Consider the following 20,998-nt stretch of genomic DNA (forward strand, 5'->3'; position numbering starts at 1 on the left):
CATATTCCATCACAGCAAATTCCCTTCCCTCAAGTGAAGAGAGAAGGAGAGAGATTTCAAGGACAAGAAAAGTTTCAGCCAAAAGAAGGGGCTGAGCTGAACTTCTGCCCATCTGACACTTCCCAAGAAGTTGGCTCTTCACAAGCTGAAGAAGTCTGGATGACGACAACCCTTGTCGCTTTTGTCTCTCTCCTTCTGCCTCAGCTCCTACGAGGGGAACAGGAATCATGCACTGAATTTCCATGCTGACACCAACTCCAAGAGGATGACTCTCTGTGAGGGAAAGCCCAGCCTCTGGAGGACGGACACTCCACTCCACGTGTTGGCCAAGATTCCAAGGAGGAATCATGCCAAAACCTCCACATGTTTCTCCCAACAGCTACTCGTGACCTGCTCGGAATCAGGGCAACTCTTGCCAGGTCTTAAACCAAGCCAAACTCATCCTCACCTCATCCCCTTGGACTCTTCCCCAGCCCAACACCCAAATTCCCTGGTGGGCCTTCCTCTCAGCCCAGAGGATGACAAAGAGCCACGTCGCCACTCGAGTGGACAGCACACTGGGCTGTTGTGACTCAGCACCTGGATTACCCAGGCCCCATCCTGTGCTGCCTCCTAATTAGCAGGCAAGATTTCAGGATTTCAGCATCCTCAGGTCCTTGGCTGAGTCCCCCCTTCCCTCTGCTCCTCACTTATTCTGTTCACTGAGCTAATTGCCGAGCACCTGCACCCTGGGTGTCTGCTGCTGTTGGAGAAGATTAGTATTTTTACAGAGGGGGAAAAAAAAAGATTAAAAAAAAAGATTGTGTTTTTTAAAGCAGATGAAAGGAGAGCCCAAGGAGATGTGCATTTGACTCTCAAACATGCTCCTTCAAGTCTCCCTCAGCAGTACTTAAAGGCGTTTCCAAAGCAAGACTTTATGAATGCTAAATGAACCCGGCGCCTTTTTCCTCTGCCACAAGAAAAGAAAAAAAACTTATCTTTTATATACAACATTTCCTTTATGGCTGACACTGTGCATCATGCCTTGCTACCACTTCAGACACCGATGCTGACCTTCACAAAGTCACAGGGACACCAGGGGCTGCCTGGGCTGGAGGAGCACACACTGGGCAGGGCTCAGGGAGTCTGGCTGGATCCAGGCAGGGTTCACCTGCTGCTTGCCAGGAAGGGAGAGGTGAGAGCACCACAAATGGGGAAATGTTCCAAGTCTTGCTTTCTGTCATTGTGATCTGTCGCAGTGCGATGTAATAGCCTGTCTCAGCTATCCCAGTTCCTTCCCCAGGTGTGCCAATAACCTCTCCCTTCCCCTCCCTTGCACCCTGCTGAGTGCTGTCCATCAATCTTGGCATTCCAGCAAGGTCGTTGTGTGATTGGCGAAGTTCAAAAGATGCCTTTCAACCCTGGGGGGCATTGGGCCATCCAGGTGTCCTTTGTCCCTTTGTCCCTCCCCTCCTGTACCTGCTTGGTGGCTCCCTGCCCCTCTCCTGGGGTTCAAAGGAACAGCAACCACGGGCTCAGGGAGTTCTGTTGGAGCTGGTGCTGCATTCAGAGGCCTGTGGGCCAGAATAAAGCTCTGGATCCAAACCCTCCCTCAGAACCAACTCCTTTCCTTCACCATCACCTTAAAGCTTCTCCACAGAGGGAAACCTGAGCTCCTGCAGGCCTGGACTTGTCCCAAGCACCCAGCTGCACCATCCAGCCAGCCAAAGGTGTCTCTGAGGTGAAACCAACACAGTTGCCGCCTTTGGTCAAGCAGCAAGGGTCAGGCGAGCCCAGACACGTTCCATCTGGCTATATTGGTATTTAATTCCAATAGTGATCTTGGATGACCCAGCCAAACCAGGGATGCTGGTTGGTGTGTCACCCTCCAGAAGGGTTTGTGAGGATGCAGCATGGTCGGGATGGGATGGGGAATGATGAACCAAGAGGGAAAGAGCAGCAGCACAGCAAAGCAGACACAGGAAAAAACACCCTCTGACTGTCCACCCTGAAAACCATCTGTGCCAGCACCTCTACTTCACCAAGGGATGCTGGTGGGGTCCTCATCTGGGTGTCCAGCACCCAAACTCTCCCCAATTCCAAAAAGGATGAGGAAAAGCACATCAACACATCCAAACACCTTTGGCCATCTGGGTGATCAAGTCAAGGCCACCCAACACCTCCTAATGGAGCAAACAGTCCAACCCAGTGCCAGGACCGACCCCACCATCCTCACTGCATGGATTTCCAGCAGGACAACCTTCCCTACCTGTGAAATGGGGAAGAAGCGCCAGAACTTCTCACAAAATACTCTGAGAAGCTGGTCCATGCTCTAAGGAAATCACCCACCCAAAGGAAGTCTTGGGAGATTTAATTAGCTGCAGTCTGTGCTGTTTGAGCTTGTTAGGTGCCATATAATTGCTAAATATTATTATTATCTCTGCAGGTACAGCAGTTTGTTAGGATAATGATAGTGATTGACATTTCCCTGGCATCTTTCATCCCAACTAGATCCCATTTTACTCTATTATAAGACACTGTTCTGCCTTGACTCTCCATATGTCTCCAAACTGTCAACAGGATCATAACCAGCTCAGCTTTGCCAAAAGAAATGCAGGCAAAGTGGCTCATGGAAGTTCATGGGATGCACCACAAGCTGAGCAACTTCATGCTCAAGAACTCAAGTTGCACAGGTAGGCGTGGTGTAGACAGAGATCTATGGGATCTACTTCAACTCAACACAGAGCAAAGATGTAAGAAATCATCCTGGAAGCCACCACAGCACCTAAAAACTTCCGCTGTGCATCCCCATCCCCTTTTCCTGGCAAGCAGCAGTGGGTACCATAACCCAGCTATCACCACGAAAAATACATCCCAGGGACAGCAAAGCAGAGGGGCCACCAAGTGATTAATGGGAGAGTATCAGTTTGGGATAGGTCTCTAAATTCTCATTAAGTCAGGTGCTGAGGCATTGCACATTAATCCAGAACATTTCCCCTTCGGCCCAAACAAATAAATAACTCGTGTATAATTCAGGGAGAACTGGGTGGAGCCATCTCTCCCCCCCTCTCCATCTCTTTCCAACTAACCAGTGAATAAAACATCGCCCACAAATCTATTAGGCTAATTTTAAATCCTGACAATTTAGCAGCACTTCAGCAAGATAAGAGCCATTTATTAAAAGCCACAGTTCATTAAGCCAAATGCTGCTGGTGTATTTACTCAGAGAAACGGGCCTGGGCTCGGCTCTCACCCAGACCAGAAGTCTCCAAAGGAGCAGGAGTGATCCTATTTCACCCAAACAGAGAGGCCAGCATGAATCTTTGCTCTCCTTGAGCACACATAGGGCTGTGCATGCTTCCCATCAAAGTAACTGGGTGTCCGTGCTGCCTTGTCCCCTCTTGGATGAGCACAGAGCAGAAATCATGGGAGGCTCTGGAGCTTTGGCACCCAGAGCTGTGAGAAGTCCCCACAGCTCACATGGGGCCGTGGGACTGTTCCCAAAAGGATCAACACCCCAATCTGGATCAGGATTGCACTGTTTGGAGCCATTCCCATTGGTGGCAAGCACAGATTGACTTTGGAGAGGGATGATTGCTTCCAACCACGAGCCAGGAGGAGGCTACTGAAGAGCAGCTGCTGCTTGCCAAAGGTACCAGATTGCAATCAGAGCTTTCCTTCCTCCAAGCTGCCTCTTGACATCTCTGCTGATGCCCTGTGCTGTGACCATGGCAGGAGGTGCTTTGGGACACACAACAAGGGCTGGAGGCTCCCAGGGCACTGGCAGGAAAGAGATGGACTCACCAATGGGAGCAGCCCTGCTCTCTGGGAATTGGGATTTTTAGGATTTTTGTTAGCCTTCACAAGGAATGAGACGGATGCTCCACCCAAACCAAGACACCAGAACCCATAAAGCCAAACTGTGCATGAGCCCACCTTGGATTTAAAAAACCTGCCCAGTAAAGGTGTGCCTGAGCACAGCCTGGCAGAGCCAGCTCTGTGCCAGCATGGATAAGCTCATTCCACATGGGGAACCACACCTGGCACTCCAGGAGGGCTGCAGCCACAATTCCAATGGGACTGCTGCCAACACCCTGACCCACAGGGTGTCAGGTTGAGTTCTGACTCTGTCAGCGTTGGTTTAATTTACTGCATTGTTTATTTTATCTTTTCATTTTCTTCCCTATTAAAGAACTATTATTCCTGCTCCCATATTTTTTGCCTGAGAGCCCCTAAATTTAAAATTTATAACCATTTGGAGGGAGGGGGTTTACATTTTTCCATTTCAGGGGAGGCTCCTGCCTTCCTTAGCAGACCCCTGCCTTTCCAAACCAAGCCAGATTTTGGCATGTCTTGGTACTAGAGGATTGGAACATGGAACTAGAGGATTGGAACATGGAACCAGAGGATTTTTAAGGTCCTTTGCCACCCGAGCCACCCTAGGATTCCGTGATCCTGTGGCTCAGGAGGGAGGAGTGGTGAGGGATGGAGCCGGCAGGGAGGGAGCGGTGCCAGCACCGTGCGAGGAGCCGGCGGCAGAGGGCAGTGCAGAAATCCCATCTGGCAGAGCTTGCGAGTGTAATTCATTCCAGCGGGAGACATCCAAGAGACTTTATCAAGTGCAATTGTCCCACTGAGCCTTTCACCTGCACACACTTGCAAGACAGTCTGGAGTGACTGCAGAGTATCCCTTTACAGTCAGAGCTGAAAGGAGCATTATAAAGGTGAATTAACATTTTAAAAGAACGTAAAAAACCCAGAACTGTTCTAATGATGATTAATGGGAAGCTATAAGGGAGGCCGTGACCTCCTGGTGTCATTAAATGGATTGGCAGGTTTCTGAGCATTAATTATAAATAGCCACAGGAGTTTGAGTGCTTAGCAGAAGGATGATAAATCCATGACACAGGGACAAGGAGCCAGGAGCGTGGGGGAACACGTGCCTGTGTGTGTGCACACAGCTCAGCGTGCAAGGACACATGGGTGTGCGCGTGTGTCACACATAGGAGAGGGGCACAAAGCCAAAAAAAGGTGGAAATGAGTCCGTCTGAGGATACTGCTGTGTTTGGGTGGAGGGAGAAATGGATAAATGATAAATTAGGCACTACCAGTCAATCGCATTTTCTAAATGTTTTATATCCCAAAAGCTATAAAAGCAATATTCCTTTCTGGCCTTATTGGAGCCATTTCTGGAAGGCAATCACATCTGTTTCCTTGGGGATTTCAGCTGAACTGTGCCTTGGCTTTTTTTTCCCCTTGCCTTTTTTTTTCCCCTCCCCTTTCTATTTACTCTCTAGCCTGTTACCAAAGCAGGGTCAGAGCATGCATACAAATAGGGAGGAGGAGTGAAAAACAAACAGCCCTGAACCAGTGATGAACAGACAAAAAGTGATTGCAAACTTCTCATCGCAGAGTCACAGCTCCAGTAATCATGGGCCACACAGATTCTGGGTCAGGCAGCTCCCACATTGGCATTTCCCTTGCTTTAATTGCATCATTCCACAATTCCATTGATATTGTGGAGATGTGCATCCTGGGGCACTGCTGTGCATCACCTTGGACGTGCTGAGCCACGCAGCCTGCCTGGGATTTGCACAGCTCTTCTCTTCCAAGGTCCCTTGGAGAGACACTCGTGGATTAAAGCCCAAATCCCTCTCTGCAGCCCACGGGGGCCCAGAGCCGCTGCCACAAAGGTACATTTGCTCCCTAAAGCAGAAGATGGGGTTTTGCAGGAGTTCCTTGGGAAGAAAGGATCAGCAAACCATCAGAGCCTGCAGATGGAGGAAGGAATAAATGGGGGATGAATGGAGGGAGGACCTGAGGCTCGTTAATGAGCTCTGCCAGTGAACCACAGCGACTGCAGAGGGGGAAGGCTCCTCTCGCTGCCAACGATGGGAACAAAAGGCTCTGGGTGAGGTGCCAAGGGGGCAGTGCCATCCCTGGGCATCCAGACACCCCCTTAGCATTCAGGAGAGAGGCTGAGCTGGCGCAGCTCTGCACCAGCAGCCACATCCCAGCCCCAGCACCCAACCATGGAGCATTTGCACTGGGATTGGGATCCCCATTTCCTCCAGCACCTCTCTGAACTTCTCTTTTATTTCTTTTTATTTCTGCCCAATCTATGGGAAAGAAAAAGCACAAGCCAACTCCCCTCCACACACACTAAAATTTAAAATATTCCTGTTTAGATTTAAGTCTCATTACCATGCTGGGCCCTCCTGTATTATTTCAACTGATTGGAATATGGTGGCAAAGGAATAAGTTCTCCATACAATTTTCTTCTGATCCTATTAGTTGCAATACAATTACAGTGAATACATCAATTCTTCGTCCCAGCAGCTCCTGGAAAGAGCCACCTATTAAAAGCTGGCTTATTAATGGAATTGTACTTCCAGGATTAATCGGGCCACGTTGGCCATTTCCATTTCTCACTCCACAAGTGCTTTTGTTTGCTTAATAGGCTGAAGTAACTTGAGAATGACACAACTTAGAGCTTCCCCATTTGCTCTGCATATCGCCAGCAAATTTAATATCACTTTCCTTGCCGGCATCTCCCTGGGATAAAACCAGGCAGTGCTGCCAAGGAAATCCACCCTGCAGGCTGGGGAGGGGTGGAAGGAGCTTTCTGCCTTTGGCAGAGCCAACAAGGGGAAATTCCTCATTGATCCAAGGCTTCAAACCCAAAGGGAAATGGCAACACCAAAACAATTTGCCAAAGCCTGCTGGGTGAGAGCCACTGGGGTATCACCCCATGAGCAATCCAAAAGCTTCCCAAAGCCCCTCAGACCATCACTCCCTGCCCAGTTTGGTGTGGGGGGTCCCCTCTGGCCCTGCCCAATCCCAGCCACAGGAACCAGTCCCAGCATCATCCCTGCACTGTTTCCCAGCACAGATATTCCTGTGGCAGCAGAGCCACTGCATGTTGAAGCACAGTAATATAGTATGACTTTTCCCTTTAATGGAATTTTTCTAGCCCACTAGGAAAAAAAAGACTCCATTAGCCATACTACAAAGGCTCCTACTTATTAGTATTTTAGAACAGCGGCAAAAACATTTCTTGAATCTAATTATTGCTGACAAATATGAAAATTGAAATCAAAGTTAAATTTTCAGCTACAGTGCCTCATTCGGCCGCGGCTCGCCCGCTCCCAACGATTGCATCAACACATTTATTCTGCTGAGCAGGCTCCCAGATTGGGCCCCCCCTTTCCCTGCAGCCCACCCCTCCGTCTTCACAGGCATTAGCTCTGACATATTCATCTCCACAGCCAGGCCACGGAACCAACTTCATGTTTACCAGTTGTACATGGCCAGCGGATCGGAGCAAGGGGCTGCAGAGGAAGGGAGCAGAGCTTGCTGCTTGAAGAACTTGCTGCTTTTTTTTTCCACCTTTTTTTCTTAAATTTATTGTTATTTATTTCCAACTTCACTGTCTCTCATCCCCTCCCAATCCGATCTCCGAAAGGGTGATTTTGATTTCCACCAAGATAGAGGATGTGGAAGGGAGGGGAGAATGGAGAGAGGGGGGAAATAAGGCCAAAAAAAAAAGCCTTGTCAACATATTTCCTTTCTCCTACCTCCCCCCAACATACTGTAAAAATCAATCCCCTTTGTCATTTTGCTCTGCTTGTGTGAATGTTTAATGGCTGTCGAGGGAGATAATGATTGCTGCTAGGAAATTCATTTCAGATTTGCTATTTATAAAGTACTTGGTGCTCAGGTGGGAAATTACCATAAGGAAGGGGGAAAGGGACCAAACCAGGGGGAAAAAGGCAGCAGGAGAAGAGGGATGAGATGCTGCAGGGCTGGCTGGAACGGGATGGAGCCCAAAGAGAACCTGCATCTGGTCCCAGCTCTCCTGGGACAGAGGGAAAAGGTTTGGATGGAGCAAGGATGGCACTGCCAGCCCCTTCCCACCCATGGATGCAAGAGATTATTCCCCAAGTGCCTGGGGGCTTCATCCCCCAAAACCCAGACCAGCATCTCCAGCAGCACCAATGCTCTGTGCCCCAGCTCCCCCTGCAGCCCCTCATCCCTTTGGATTGACCCCAAACCTCCTCTGAGCCCCCTCTCCCCTCAAAGCCCCCCAAACCTGCTGGATTTTTGAATCCCAAGGGAATTCCCATCTGTGGTCCAGCCAGACCCCGCAGCCCCAGCGCTGCCATTGAGTTGCTAATTCCTTGTCTCAGAAGTTGCTTTTCACTTTCTGATTTTTCAATAATAGGCTTGGTATGAATCCCTTAAGCTTCTGAAATAAGCTGAAAAACGCTTTTCCAGCCATTTACATAAACACAAGTGGATCAGAAGGAATAATCATAGTTTATGCATTATTTGGGGGCTTTGGAGATGGTTTCTAATGTGGTGTCAGGTTTTGAAGCCCAAAACATACAATGGGAAGCATTGACGTGCAGAAAAGCGGCACAAAAAGTAAACAATAAATAATACACGTTTTTTTTCATGTTGTCTCCAGTGACGAGGCAGTTTTGGCTCTGCCACTACCCCGGCCTCTAATGGATCACGGATCCTGCTCCTCGCCAGCTTTGTTCCAAAAAGAGCTTCATTAAGAGAGATGTCACTCATCCTAAATCCAAATTCACCCTGTGCCAGCCAGCCCTGCCACTCTCCTGCGCCTTGGCCCGCTATCAAAAACCCCAGTGCTGCCTTTGGGAATTGACTTTGGAAAAGTAAAAGTCTAATGGAGGCACCCTCTGATCTCTAAATACCATCTGTCCTGTGGAAAGGGAATAAAAGCTAAAAACACCCAAACCAAGCCAGGAACCAAGTGCTATTCACCAGATAACTCCTCTAAGAGGGGGAAAAAAGCCCCAAACACCAAAAAAAGAAAGAGACTATTATGGCATTAATGAACCTGGCTTTGCTCCGTGGGCCTGTCACGCTTCCAGTGAGGCGGGTCAGGTTTGGCTTTCAAACCAGTTGTTTAAATCAAGAATTCTGTTTCTAGTAAAATGGAAACATTAGCAAAGGATCTGTTTTGAAGAAATAACAATACAAAATGGAACAAGGCTGGAGACTCCAGGCTCTTTGATACTGCTGGAACACGGCCTTTGGAGCTCTTTTTATTTTTTTTTTTTTTTTAAATCACTTCACAACTTTGTACATAAAGCCTCAGCAAGCTCCGAAGAAAATGCTTCAAAAATCAATCCTCACTCTTCCCAGAATTTGCTTTCACTGGGAATTTGGTGATTGTTCTTTTTTTTATTATTATTTCATTTTGGAATTAGAAAAACCTGAAACATTCTGCTTCGTTTCTAATATTACACAATTTCCTGTGGCATTTCCCACTCCTTAGCAGCTGCTCTCTCTCTCTCCCACCATGAGTCACTGGAGGACACGAACCAGCCCTGTGGACTGAGCATTTGTGGTTTTCCAAGCTCCTTTCCAAGCTAAATCAGGGTTTCCAGGATCAGCAGTGTGCAAGGAAAATACACCAGTCCCTCAAGGCTGGGCTGGATGGGGCTTGGAGCAGCCTGGGACAGTGGAAGGTGTTTCTGCCATGGTAGAGGATGGAATGTGTCACCAAAGGGATATCAGTGAAAGCCAAAGGTGATACAGAGACTCCATCATCAGAAAGCATGAAAAACACTTTATTTAGAAATCCACAGTTCTTACAGAAACAATGGTGGACCTAAGACCTGATTGGCCTTTAGGAATCTTCTCTCTTCTGTTGGTGAACTATGAATAGCACACTCTGGAGAATCATGTCTATAAACAACGTTTACAGAAAAAGAGATAATAATTGTTTTAATTCTTTCTCTGAACTTTCCCACAGCTTCTCACAGCTTCCCAGAAAAATCCTGGGACAGCTATGTCTCTTTGTGTTCAGAGGATATGTGATTGCCACGGGAATGAGATGAGATTTAAGCTCAAACCCAAAATGTTCTGGGATCTTTTTCTGTAATTTCCAAAAAATCCCTAATGAGAATTTGCCTTCATCCTTCCTCCAAGCCAGCCCCACGACCTGGTGTGAGTCACAGCTCACCCAGGGCATAGAGTGCACCCTTCCATCCACCTCCAGAGGGTCCTTGGGGCTGTGCTGGGACTTTCCAGCCTGGCAGCACCCCCATCCCCATTGTCCCCGTGGGAAGGCAGAGGGTTCCATGCAGAGCTTTAAAGGGAATACTCTCACCACCAGGAATTCAGGCACAGTGGATGCCCAGAGTCCTGACCTGCCCATGCAGCTCCTCTGAAGCATTTCAGAGCCGAGGCTCCTATTTCTGACTGCCCTGATTAGCAAGCAAAGCATTACTGGGAGGAGGAGGAGCGGGGCAAGAATGCCAAGAACCAACCACTGTCTTCAGTGGGAACAGTCGACAGGACAAGGGGGCCAAGAGGTCAATTAATTTACAACAGCTTTCAGCATTAGACATATTAACTGTTGAGCACATCAAAAATCCGTGCTCTGACGCCTGGCAGCAGAGAGCAGAGCCTGGCAAGGCAGCACCTCTGATTTATTATTGACCACGAGCAAGGTGCCTGCTTGGGGAGGAGGAGGAGGAGAGAGGTGGCAGCTCCTCCCAGCTGCCAGCCAAAGTCCCAAATGTGCTGGGATGCAATTCCTGCAGGATGCAGGGCTTGGGGTGCCCCAAGGGGTGCAAAGGGGTCACAAAACAGTGATCCTGTTTTTTGTAGAATCACAGAATGGTTTGGGTTGGGAAGGAACCTTTAAAATCTTCCTATTCCTACCCCGGCCATGGACAGGACACCTTCCACTATCCCAGGTAGCTCCAAGCCCCATCCAAACTGGCTTTGGACACTTCCAGGGATGAGGCAGCCACAGCTGCTCTGGACAACCTGTTCTGGGATCTCCCCACCCTCACAGAGAACAATTCCCAATTCCCAGTATCCCATCCAGCCCTGCCCTCTGGCAGTGGGAGCCATTCCCTGTGTCCTGTCCCTCCATCCCTTTCCCCAGTCCCTCTGCAGCTCTCCTGGAGCCCCTTCAGGCCCTGCCAGGGGCTCTGAGCTCTCCCTGGAGCCTTCTCCTCTCCAGGTGAGCACCCCCAGCTCTCCCAGCCTGTTTTGTTTTTTCCTATAAAAAGCTTCTAAAGGCATGAAAAACCCATGTGTTGGTGCTGACTGGCAACAGAAGACAGAAGCATGGCTTGGACTTCCTCTACAAAATCCCCAAATCTGGCACCTTGCTCATTTTGGCTCCTGTTTGAAACCAAGAGCTCAGCTCCAAGTCCGAGTCACAGTTCCAAGCTTTTGCCATGAACATCAGAGATGGATCAGGTTTGAGTCTAATGGGAGATTTGTCACTGCCCATCAAAGGAGAATGACAGGAATGCTCAAAAAATCCCATTTCCCCTCTTTAAAGCTCTTGTCCCTTCAACTGGAGAACAAGCAAGGAAAGTTTTGCCATTTCTTGCCACTACTGAAGTTGGCAAGCAAAGACAAACACAAATTAAAGTCTTTTTTTGATCCCCATGGCCAGATATTTGCTCCTCATGGTGTTTCCCAGGCTGAAGAAAGCTGAAATTCACCAGCACTGTGTGACTGGAGCTTCCTGGGAAGAGCTGTCCCCATCCACTCCTGGTTTATCACAGAAAACAGCAAGCCCTGCTCACTCACCTGACCTAAATCTGTCAACTGATCAATTCCTTCCCCATGGGGAAAAAATAAAATGGGGGAGGAAATCACAATATAGGTATTTTTAAGTGAAAACTGCAATAAAAATACACAAAGCAGACACTTCTAATATCAAATGCACTCATCTCAGGAGTAAGTTAAAGGAAGATGGAAAAACCACGAGCCAGGGTTGTTGTGCTGGTCAAAATTCCTATGTGGGGAAAGGAGAAGAAGCTTTTCTAAACACAAGGATATCCCAAAACTGGCTGCAGCCTCCAGAGCCCCAGTCCTGCACAGAGGGATGGTCCCTAGGGTGGCTCAGAAGCTCGGATTTACCAGAGGAGGTTTTTTCCAAGCTCCCATCTGATCGACTCTTATCAAACTGATATTTATCTCCTTCTGACCCATGAAGCTCATCCCAAATGTGAAGCAGCTGGACACCAACCTGGGCTTCCACAGAATCCCCAAATCTGGCATTTTTGTTCATTTTTGCCCCTGTTGCTCAACTCCAAGGCAGCTCCAAACCCTTGCCATGAACACCTGGGATGGACAATCTTTTCCTCCTCACATACCCACTTGTTCACATGTGCTTCATGCCAGGAAACAACTGCACATCCTGAAATTTGTGCCAGCATTTACAGGGCCTCACACATCTCCAGTCCACCAGTGGGGCTCCTAAACCTGGTGTAGCTACTACACAAACCTACTCCAGCACCTCCTCCTGTGCTCTAAGGTAATTTATTTCACACAATGGAGTTTCCATTTCACTTCAGTTTTTTTATCATTTTGATCATGTTTTTTATCATTTTGATAATTTTATCATTGAGATCTCAGCATAGAGCAAATACAACAGCTTTACTCCTCCTTGTCTCCTGCCAATCCACTGCTGCGTAACCAGCTCAGCACAGGGATGCTCCCAGGGAAGCAGCAGAAATCCACACTTGTGTAGGGGGATAGAATAGAAGAAAATAAAGATAGTGTAGAAAGTATTCTTACCCCTAAGGAGTTGTAGCTGGGCCAATTATCAAAGATTAGGAGCTGGCCTGACTTTAACAGTAACCAATGAGAAGAAGATGCTATAAAGAGTGGGGTGGTGTTGAGAAGGGAACTGGAGTCAGTTTGGGAAGAAAGAGTCAGTGCTCTGAGGAGGTGTCCATGAGAAACACTAGGAAGGTGTGAAACTTTTGTGATAAGGAGACAACACTATGGAACCCCTGCAATAAGATGACAACACACTTAGAAACCCCACCTGCAGCTCCGCCACCCGAACCAAAATCCCATCCCCTTCCCAGCATTTTGGGTGCCTCCAGCGTTTTGCACAGCTCAGCTGCTTTCCAAAGGTCTTCTCAGGTTGCTGCTTGCTCTGATGAATCTTAAAAATGTGCCAATTAATGCCACGTGGTTCCTGATTTCCAGAGGTGCTGATACCTCCTCTGCCCTGCTGGGAATCAACAGCAATGACAGATGTTCAGCCACGCTCCAAATCCAGCACCGAGCAGGCAGAGTGCATTCCCCTCCTTTTATGTACTGCATATAACTGGGTTATCTAATCATGTAGCTATTGATTATTACTGTTATTACCTATTAAAAAGCTATTTTCTGCTGTTGGGGTGAATATCATGTTTTATTGACCTGTGTGATAACTATTAACCACATCTAATATTTTTCCTGAGGACCAATAAATCCGAGCATTCACAAAAAGATGTCGATACACGTAATTTTTCTTATACACATTCATTAGTGCAATTACCTCCTGCACGAGCTGCCAGGAGGATTCCCCTCACCCCTCCACTGAGAGAAAATTCTACAGGATTCTGGGGGTAGAATATTTTGGGGGCAGCATTTTTTGGTGATAGCATTTCTTGGGGGATAGAATTTTTTGGGGATAGAATTTTTTGGGAGTAGCAGGAGGTTTTCCCTCACCCCTCCACTGAGAGAATCTCACAGGATTTTGGGAGTAGCATTTTTAGGGGCAACATTTTTTTGAAATAGCACTTTTTGAGGACGGTCTTTTTTGGGGATGGCATTTTTTGGGAATAGCACTTTTTGGGGGTGGCATTTTTTGGGAGTAGCAGGAGGTTTCCCCTCACCCCTCTACTGACAGAAAAATCTCATAGGATTTTGGGCACAGCATTTTCTAGGGGCAGCATTTTTCAGGTGTAGCATTTTTTGGGGATAGTATTTTTGGGCACAGCATTTTTTGGGGACGACATTTTTTGGGTGTAGCATTTTTTGGGGATGGTATTTTTGGGGGCAGCATTTTTTGGGGGGTGGCAATTTTTTGAGATAGCATTTTTGGGGGTAGTATTTTTGGGCACAGTACTTTTTGGGGATATAATTTTTGGGGGGCAGCATTTTTAGGGCGTAGCCTTTTTTGGGGACAGTATTTTTGGGGGCAGAATTTTTTGGGGAGTGGCACTTTTTTGAGATAGCATTTTTGGGGGTAGTACTTTTGGGCACAGCATTTTTTAGGGATATCATTTTTGGGGGGCAGCATTTTTCAGGGATAACATTTTTTGGCCACAGCATTTTTTGGGGATAGCAAATTTTTCTTAGCCCCAAACCAGATCCCAAATCCTGCCCTTCCTGAAGGGAAGCACCCAGCCCCTCCTCCCTGTGGATGTGTCTCTGGGTCAGATCCAGCCTTTCCATCACACACCAGCACAGCCTGTCTCACTTTGGGAATTATCTGCATCCCAGCCACATCGAACGAGCGAATAATTCTTTCGGATGAGGAACGCTCCGTGTAGGATGTTGACACATGCTATTATTTTACATACCTATTTCAGCTTGTATGCTTATTAGAATAAGGTCTTTATGCTAATTTGTAAATCAAATTCCCATAATTCTTGGCTTACTGATGCTAAAGGCCCAGCTAAATCTTCTATGACCTTTTAGCCTGGTTAATCCTTTTACGCGTGGCTGAGTGAAGAGTTTTCTTGTCTCTTCCACTCCTGAGTGCTGGAGTGAGATTTTTGCCTCTTCCTTAAGAAATCCAGGTGGGCTCTGGGTCAAGGACATGGGGCACATGTGGGGACACCCCTTTGCTTTGAGCCAGGAAAGGGGGAAGGGAAAATTCTGCTGCCTGGGCCCTGTGTGAGGATATTTTGGATTTTCATTGCTGCTATTTAAAAATCACACAGAAGACACAGAGCAAACACAATGAGAGCTGTGTTGCCAAATTGCCACTCACTTCCCGAAGCCTGGGGCTATCCCAGCCCTCTGCAACATCCCCTCTTCCCTTCTGATTCCCCAAGTTGTGGCTGGACATTTTCTGGCTCCATCCTTCTTGTGAGTGGATGCAATGGACACTTGCAGCTCCTTCCCAAGGGGATGCAGCATCCAAAAAATGCCCCAGCCTCTCTCTCCAGCTCCAGCTCCCTTGGTGTCCAACCACCCTGGACATTCCAGGGCTCAGGGGGCTCCTTCCTGATGGACACAGCCCTCAACAGCTCCCATTTTAGGGCCACAATTCCACAAATCCAACAAACCTACAGAATTTCCGCAAAAGTGAATCTGCAAAACTTAGAGGACCCACAGATGTTTGCACAAATGCAGGTGGTCAAGCGCCTCTGAATTATCCCACTTCATGCTCCACTTTCCTTTCAAGCACACTCACAAACCACTTTTCTTATTGTTTGTTTGGCTGGAAATAGGGAAATGACCCAGAGGAGGACGAGCTGCTGCAGAGGGCAGCACGCATCTCTGGAGATATTTGGAGGAGGTTTGTGCCAAACACAGTTTTCCTGCATGACAATTATTTTCATGTCTTCAAACACAAGCCAGCTCCACTTCGGGACACCAAACAAAGGGGAAAACTTATGAATTCCAAAAACTGCTGGGATTAGCAGAAGAATTCATGAAGCAGAAGCACATTACTGCTGATTTTCAGCATTGCATACAAACCTAAATATCACCTTGGGCTTGAATGAAGCCAAATTTCTCAAAACTCTCTTTAAAAGTTTGTGCTAAAATACGAAATCATTTGTAGAGTGTGTTTGAGGGTTTTTTAAATTACTCTTAAATAAAATTATGCAAGAAGGAATTCCCAAGGGGATTCCTTCCTTCCAACAATGCAGCAACTCCCAGCCCTAAAAAGGCCCCAGCTTTTTGCTGCCCTGGGCAATATTTCACCCAATTCCCCACAGCTCTGCCCTGTGTCCTCCCCAGACCATGGAGTGTTGTGGCTCCCTGCTTTCCCTCACTCCAAGAGTGACTCAGGGACTTCTGGCACCCACATCAGGTTCCTGAAATGCAGGGAATTGGGGGATTTTGGGCTTAGGGAGTCAGCACATTCCTCCCCACTGCTCTGCTGCCCAGGAGAGTTATAAAAATAATAAATAAAGAAATAAAAAACCCAACTACTTTTTGATCTGGAAGCTTGGAGAGGAAGCAGGAAGGATAACCAGATGGAATAAGACTGCGAGGAAGCCAGGTGAAGAGCCCCAAAGCAAGCATTAAAAAATAATAAAATAATGAAATAATAAAACAAATTAGGCACAAATTCCGAGCGGGAGAAGTGAGGAGGGAAAGGTGCAGCTCCATCCCTCTCCTGGGCAGCCCCGACCCTTCACACCCGCCCGGGTTCCCTGCAGGGCTGGGAGCCGGGGAAGCCCCAGGGATGCAGGAATGCCGAGCGGGCGGCAGCAGCAGCCCTGCGAGACGGGGAGCGGGAGGAAGGCGAAGAGGAGCGATGCCTCGGCACCGTGTGATGTGCATGTTAAGCAGCCTGTGCCGGTCGATACGGCACGGAGGGCTCTCCCCCCGCAGCAGCCGGCACGGTTTGCCCAGCAGAGAGAAGTTTGTGCTGGGAGACACGCAGTGAGCATTCCTGGGCACCCCGCAACCCCCAGCCCCACACCCAGAGCCCGCCCGGCTCCTGCTGCAGAGCTCCTCGGCACACGGGGGACGAGCCTGGGCCGCTCTGGACATCCCCAGCCTTCCGTGGGCAGCGCAGAGGGAGCAGGATCCGGCTGTGGAGAAGGAGGTGCATTCACCCCGCCGGGTGCGTCCATCCTCAGGAGACCCCACATTCCCCCGGGTGCATCCCTCTCTCCCAGGAACGCTCGCACCGCCGCGGGGGCGCATCCCTGCTCCACGGAGCCCCTGCATCCCCCCACGGGGTGCATCCATGTCCCCGGGAAGTGCCCGCATCCCGCCCCGGAGCCCCGCTCCAGGCACGGCAGCATCCCCCCGGCGCATCCCCCTGCGCATCCCGAGCTCCCGCGGCGGCCCGGGGCAGGATGCGGCTCCATTCTCTCCTCCCGTGGAGGAAACCCCGCTCGCACAGCCCCTCCAGATGGCTGCGAGGAGCCTAACGCGAGCTGACAGGCTCGGCGCTCCCGGCCAGATGGGGCTGGCTCCTGCCGCCTCTCCCCCCTCCTTTTCCCATCGCTTTTTGCTCTTTTTTTCCCCCTTGCACAGCCCCCCTCCCCTCCCAGCACCGTCCCCCGGCTGGGGGGAGGCAGCCGGGCTTATCCGGGACGGGCTGGACCAGCGCTTCCCAACTCCCAGCCCGGCGGGAGCGGGGCTGCACCGAGTTTTTCGGACGACCTTGCTGGAAAAGCAAAGGCGCGGGGGGAGCACGGAGGAACCCCGACACCCCCCAGCCTGTTGGCTCATTGATCCTGCCAGAACCGTGCTGGGATGGCAGAGTCCTTCTGCACCCGCAGAAATAACCAGGACGCCAGGAGAGGAGAGGTGTCCCCCCCGCCGCCAGCCCGGTGCGCCGGGAATTCCTGCGCCGCACCCGCATCCGCATCCCCCGCAACTTCACGGCGGGCTGGGGACCCTTCCCCAGCTCTGGGGGGATCCTCATCCCCGCTCTGGGGGGTTTCCATCCCCCAGCCCCTCGGAGGGTGCTGCTGTGGGACCGCGCATCCTCCGCCCGCCCGGGCTGCGTCCCCCGCCGCGTTCCCTACCTTGGGGGAGGAGGAGCGCGGCCATCCCGGCGAAGATCACCCAAGAGACGGGGTGGTGCATTCTGGCCTGGGCCATGGTTTTCCTTCTCCTTCCCCACTCACTGCCGGGCGGGGAAAGGTTTAAAATCCAGCGTTTTCCCGGAGCAAAGCGCAGGAAGAGGGGCGGGGGGTGGGGGGGAAGGAAAAAGGAAAGGGGAAAAAAAATAAAAAAAGGAAAAAAGCACCGAAGGGTGGGGGAGGGGGGAAAAAACCCAAAAGAAAAAAAAAAAGGGGGGGGAAGGGGGTCGGAAGGGGTTGCAGGTGCGAGGACAGGCGCTGCGTGCCCGCCGCTCCGGCCCGCACACGCCGCCCGGCTGCAACACGCCGCCGGCCGCGCACGCAGCCGCCCCCGCGCAGCACTCATTGGCTGCGGGGCCCCCCCGCGCCCGCACCCGCACCCTGCCGGCACCCGCACCCCCGCACCCCCGCGGCAAAGGCACCCCGAGAACCCCAGGGCATGTGCAAGCCAACATCTGCACCCCCAACATCTGCACCCCCGGCATCTGCACCGTCTAACCCCACCAGCATCCAGACCCCCAGCACCCGCACCCCAGCAGCAAAGACACCCCGAGCATCCCACGGGCATCTACAACCCCAATATCTGCGCGCCCAACACCTGCACACCCAGCATCTGCACCCCCGGCATCTGCACCGCTGAACCCCACCAGCATCCGGACCCCCGACACCCACACCCCCGCACCCCAGTGGCAAAGACATCCCGAGAACCCTACGCCATGTGCAAGCCCAACATCTGCACCCCCAACATCTACAGCTCCTAATCCCACCAGCATCCGGACCCCTGGCACCCGCACCTCCGCACCCCAGCGGCAAATACACCCCGAGTACTCCCCCGGCATCTGCCACAACATCTGCAACCCCGAATCCCACTAGCACCCGCACCCCCGGCACCCGCACCCCCACGGAAAAGGCATCCCGAGAACCTTGCTAGCATCGGCGCCTCCAATATCTGCACCCAAAACATCTGCACTCCCGGCATCTGCACCGCCTAACCCCACCAGCATCCGGACCCCCAGCATCCCCAGCACCCACAGCCCCACACCCCACTGGCAAAGGTACCCCGAGCACCCCGCAGGCATCTGCATCCCCAGCACCTGCAGCCCTGAACCCCACCAGCACCCACAGCCCCGCACCCCACTGGCAAAGATACCCCGAGCACCCCACCAGGCATCTGCAACCCCATTTCTGTACCCCAAACATCTGCACCGCCTAGCCCTACCAGCATCTGGACCCCCGCACCCCCGCGGCATCCAGACCCCCAGCACCCGCACCCGCGCGGCAAAGACACCCCGAGCATCCTGCTGGCATCTGCACCCCCAATTTCTGCATCCCCAACATCTGCACCCCCGGCATCTGCACCGCCTAACCCCACCAGCATCCAGCACCCCAGCACCCGCACCCCAGCACCCCGGCACCCCAGCAGCAAAGACACCCCGAGCACCCCAGGGCATGTGCAACCCCAACATCTGCAGCCCCAAACCCCACCAGCATCCAGACCCCCAGCACCTGCAACCCCAGCACCTGCACCCCCAGCACCCCCGTGGCAAAGACACCCCAAGTACCCCACCGCCATCTGCACCCCCATTTCTGCACCGTGAGCATCTGCACCCCCAACATCTGCACCTCCTAACCCCACCAGCACCCGCACCCCAGCACCCCCGCGGCAAAGACACCCTGAGCATCCCCCCGGCATCTGCACCACCAATTTCTGCACCTCCTAAGCCCACCAGCATCTGCACCCCCAGTACCATCAGCACCCGCAGTCCCCAGCCTCCCCCCAGCATCCACACCCCCCCCAAACTGCCCCCCCCTCCGGGCATCTGCAGCCTCCTCACCCCACCAGGATCTGCACCTCCCCATCCCTCAGCACCCACATCCCCCTCAGTGTTGGCAGCTGCACCCCCAGACTTCCCCCCTCCATCTGCACCCCCTCAACTCCAGCATCCCCCCAAACTCCACTGGCAGCCAGCACACACATCCCCTGGGCATCTGCACCCCTTCCATCTGGATCTGCATCCCCCCAGCTCCAGCATCCCCCCAAACTCCCCTGGGCATCTGCACCCCCTAAATTCCCCCAGCATCTGCACCCCCCACATTTCCCGTTTAGCATTCACACCCCTGCTCCATCACCCACACACCCCACAGCACCCTTGCAATCCCCCCTCAAAGCTCTTCCCCTCTGGGGAAGGGGGTGAATTCCTCCTGGAGCAGCTGCAGCGATGCTGTGACTCAGTTTCCCCACCTGCACGGTGGTGGGAAGGATTCACACACGCACAGCCCCTGTGTCCCACCTGCCTGGCCCTAAAGGAAGAGGGGCACCTGCTCCTGGGGGGCTGATCTCTGCAGGACAGCCCCTACAAACCACTTCTGCTTGTGCACCTAAACCCACATGGAAATGGCTCTAAAAGCAAATATAATAAGGAAAAACTCTTCAGGTTGAAGCAGAAATCTCCTTTAGTCCAGATCAAGGGGGGTTTCCCATGCTGCAACCACGCTCATCTGATTCCTCACACCAAGTCCACCTCCTGCTCTGAGCAGCATCTGGGCCCCTTGGTCCCAGCTTGGGATTGAACACACTCCTGTAACTTCAGCTCCTTGCCCATGCCAACTACTGGTCCCTATTTTACAACACCAGAAATAAAATAGGCTTCTCTCCACGTCAGGATTCCCAAACCAAACACATCTCTCAACACCACAACCCAGCATCAAGAGCATGACACCCACATACCCACACAGAAAAGGTCCTTGAAACAAAAACTTTAAATTATTCCACCCTTTGTCCAATAAAAAGAATATCTGAGGCTCAGAACCCCCAGAGACCCCTTTAAAACAACCTAAATAAAAAATATCACATTAAATATTATTTTCATAAGTGATAAGGATGTCTCGTTTGATTGCTCGAGGTGACTCACAGCCCCTTCAAACAACATTATAACCAGGAGAAAAAATGACAAAGAGGAAAAAAAAATTAAAGATATTCTGGCTTTTTGTATTTATGCCTCCTCAGAGGCTTCCAAAAATCTGAGCTGTTCACTTTGCAATTCAGAAGAAGACTTGGCTGCGAACTCTTGGAAATCCAGCTGTGTTTCTCTCTCTATCACCCAGGGACTCTCTGAGTCAGACCCAGGCCAGTCCTTGTGCTGCAGGAAGGTGACAAAGCACAGGTCCCTCTGCTCAAGCCCCGTCCTCAGATCTGACAAGGATTCAAATGTGAAATGTTGGGAGGGATTGGCAGCTCCCACCTGCCCTGTTTGGTGCCTGCACATCCCTGCCACCAGCCAAAGGGTGACGCTGTCCCCAGCCACGGACAAGAGGCATTTACCCATCCTTGGGTGCTCCCCAGCACCTCCAGTGCTGTGATCCACCAGTTTCCATGAGGAGTTGCCAAAAAGTGGCTCAGGCTGCTGCAGAGGGCTCTCAGCTCTCCTTCCTTTCCCCTCCCAAGGCTTGGA

General features: G+C 51.1%; 1 protein-coding gene across 1 annotated transcript in view; it reads right to left on the bottom strand.

Moving 5' to 3' along the window:
- Positions 1 to 17,642, bottom strand: part of LOC128948301 (protein CEPU-1) — a 392,012-nt gene extending 374,370 nt beyond the window's left edge. The window contains exon 1 of the mRNA XM_054292954.1: positions 17,490 to 17,642. Coding sequence (XP_054148929.1) covers positions 17,490 to 17,565 — 76 coding nt within the window. The 5' untranslated portion in view covers positions 17,566 to 17,642. The remainder of the gene's footprint in view (positions 1 to 17,489) is intronic.
- Positions 17,643 to 20,998: the final 3,356 nt, after the last annotated feature.

Source organism: Melozone crissalis, unplaced genomic scaffold (assembly GCF_028551555.1).
Source record: "Melozone crissalis strain CALT ecotype California unplaced genomic scaffold, PUWL_Pcris_2 ptg000120l_1, whole genome shotgun sequence".
Taxonomy (NCBI): Eukaryota; Metazoa; Chordata; class Aves; order Passeriformes; family Passerellidae; genus Melozone; species Melozone crissalis.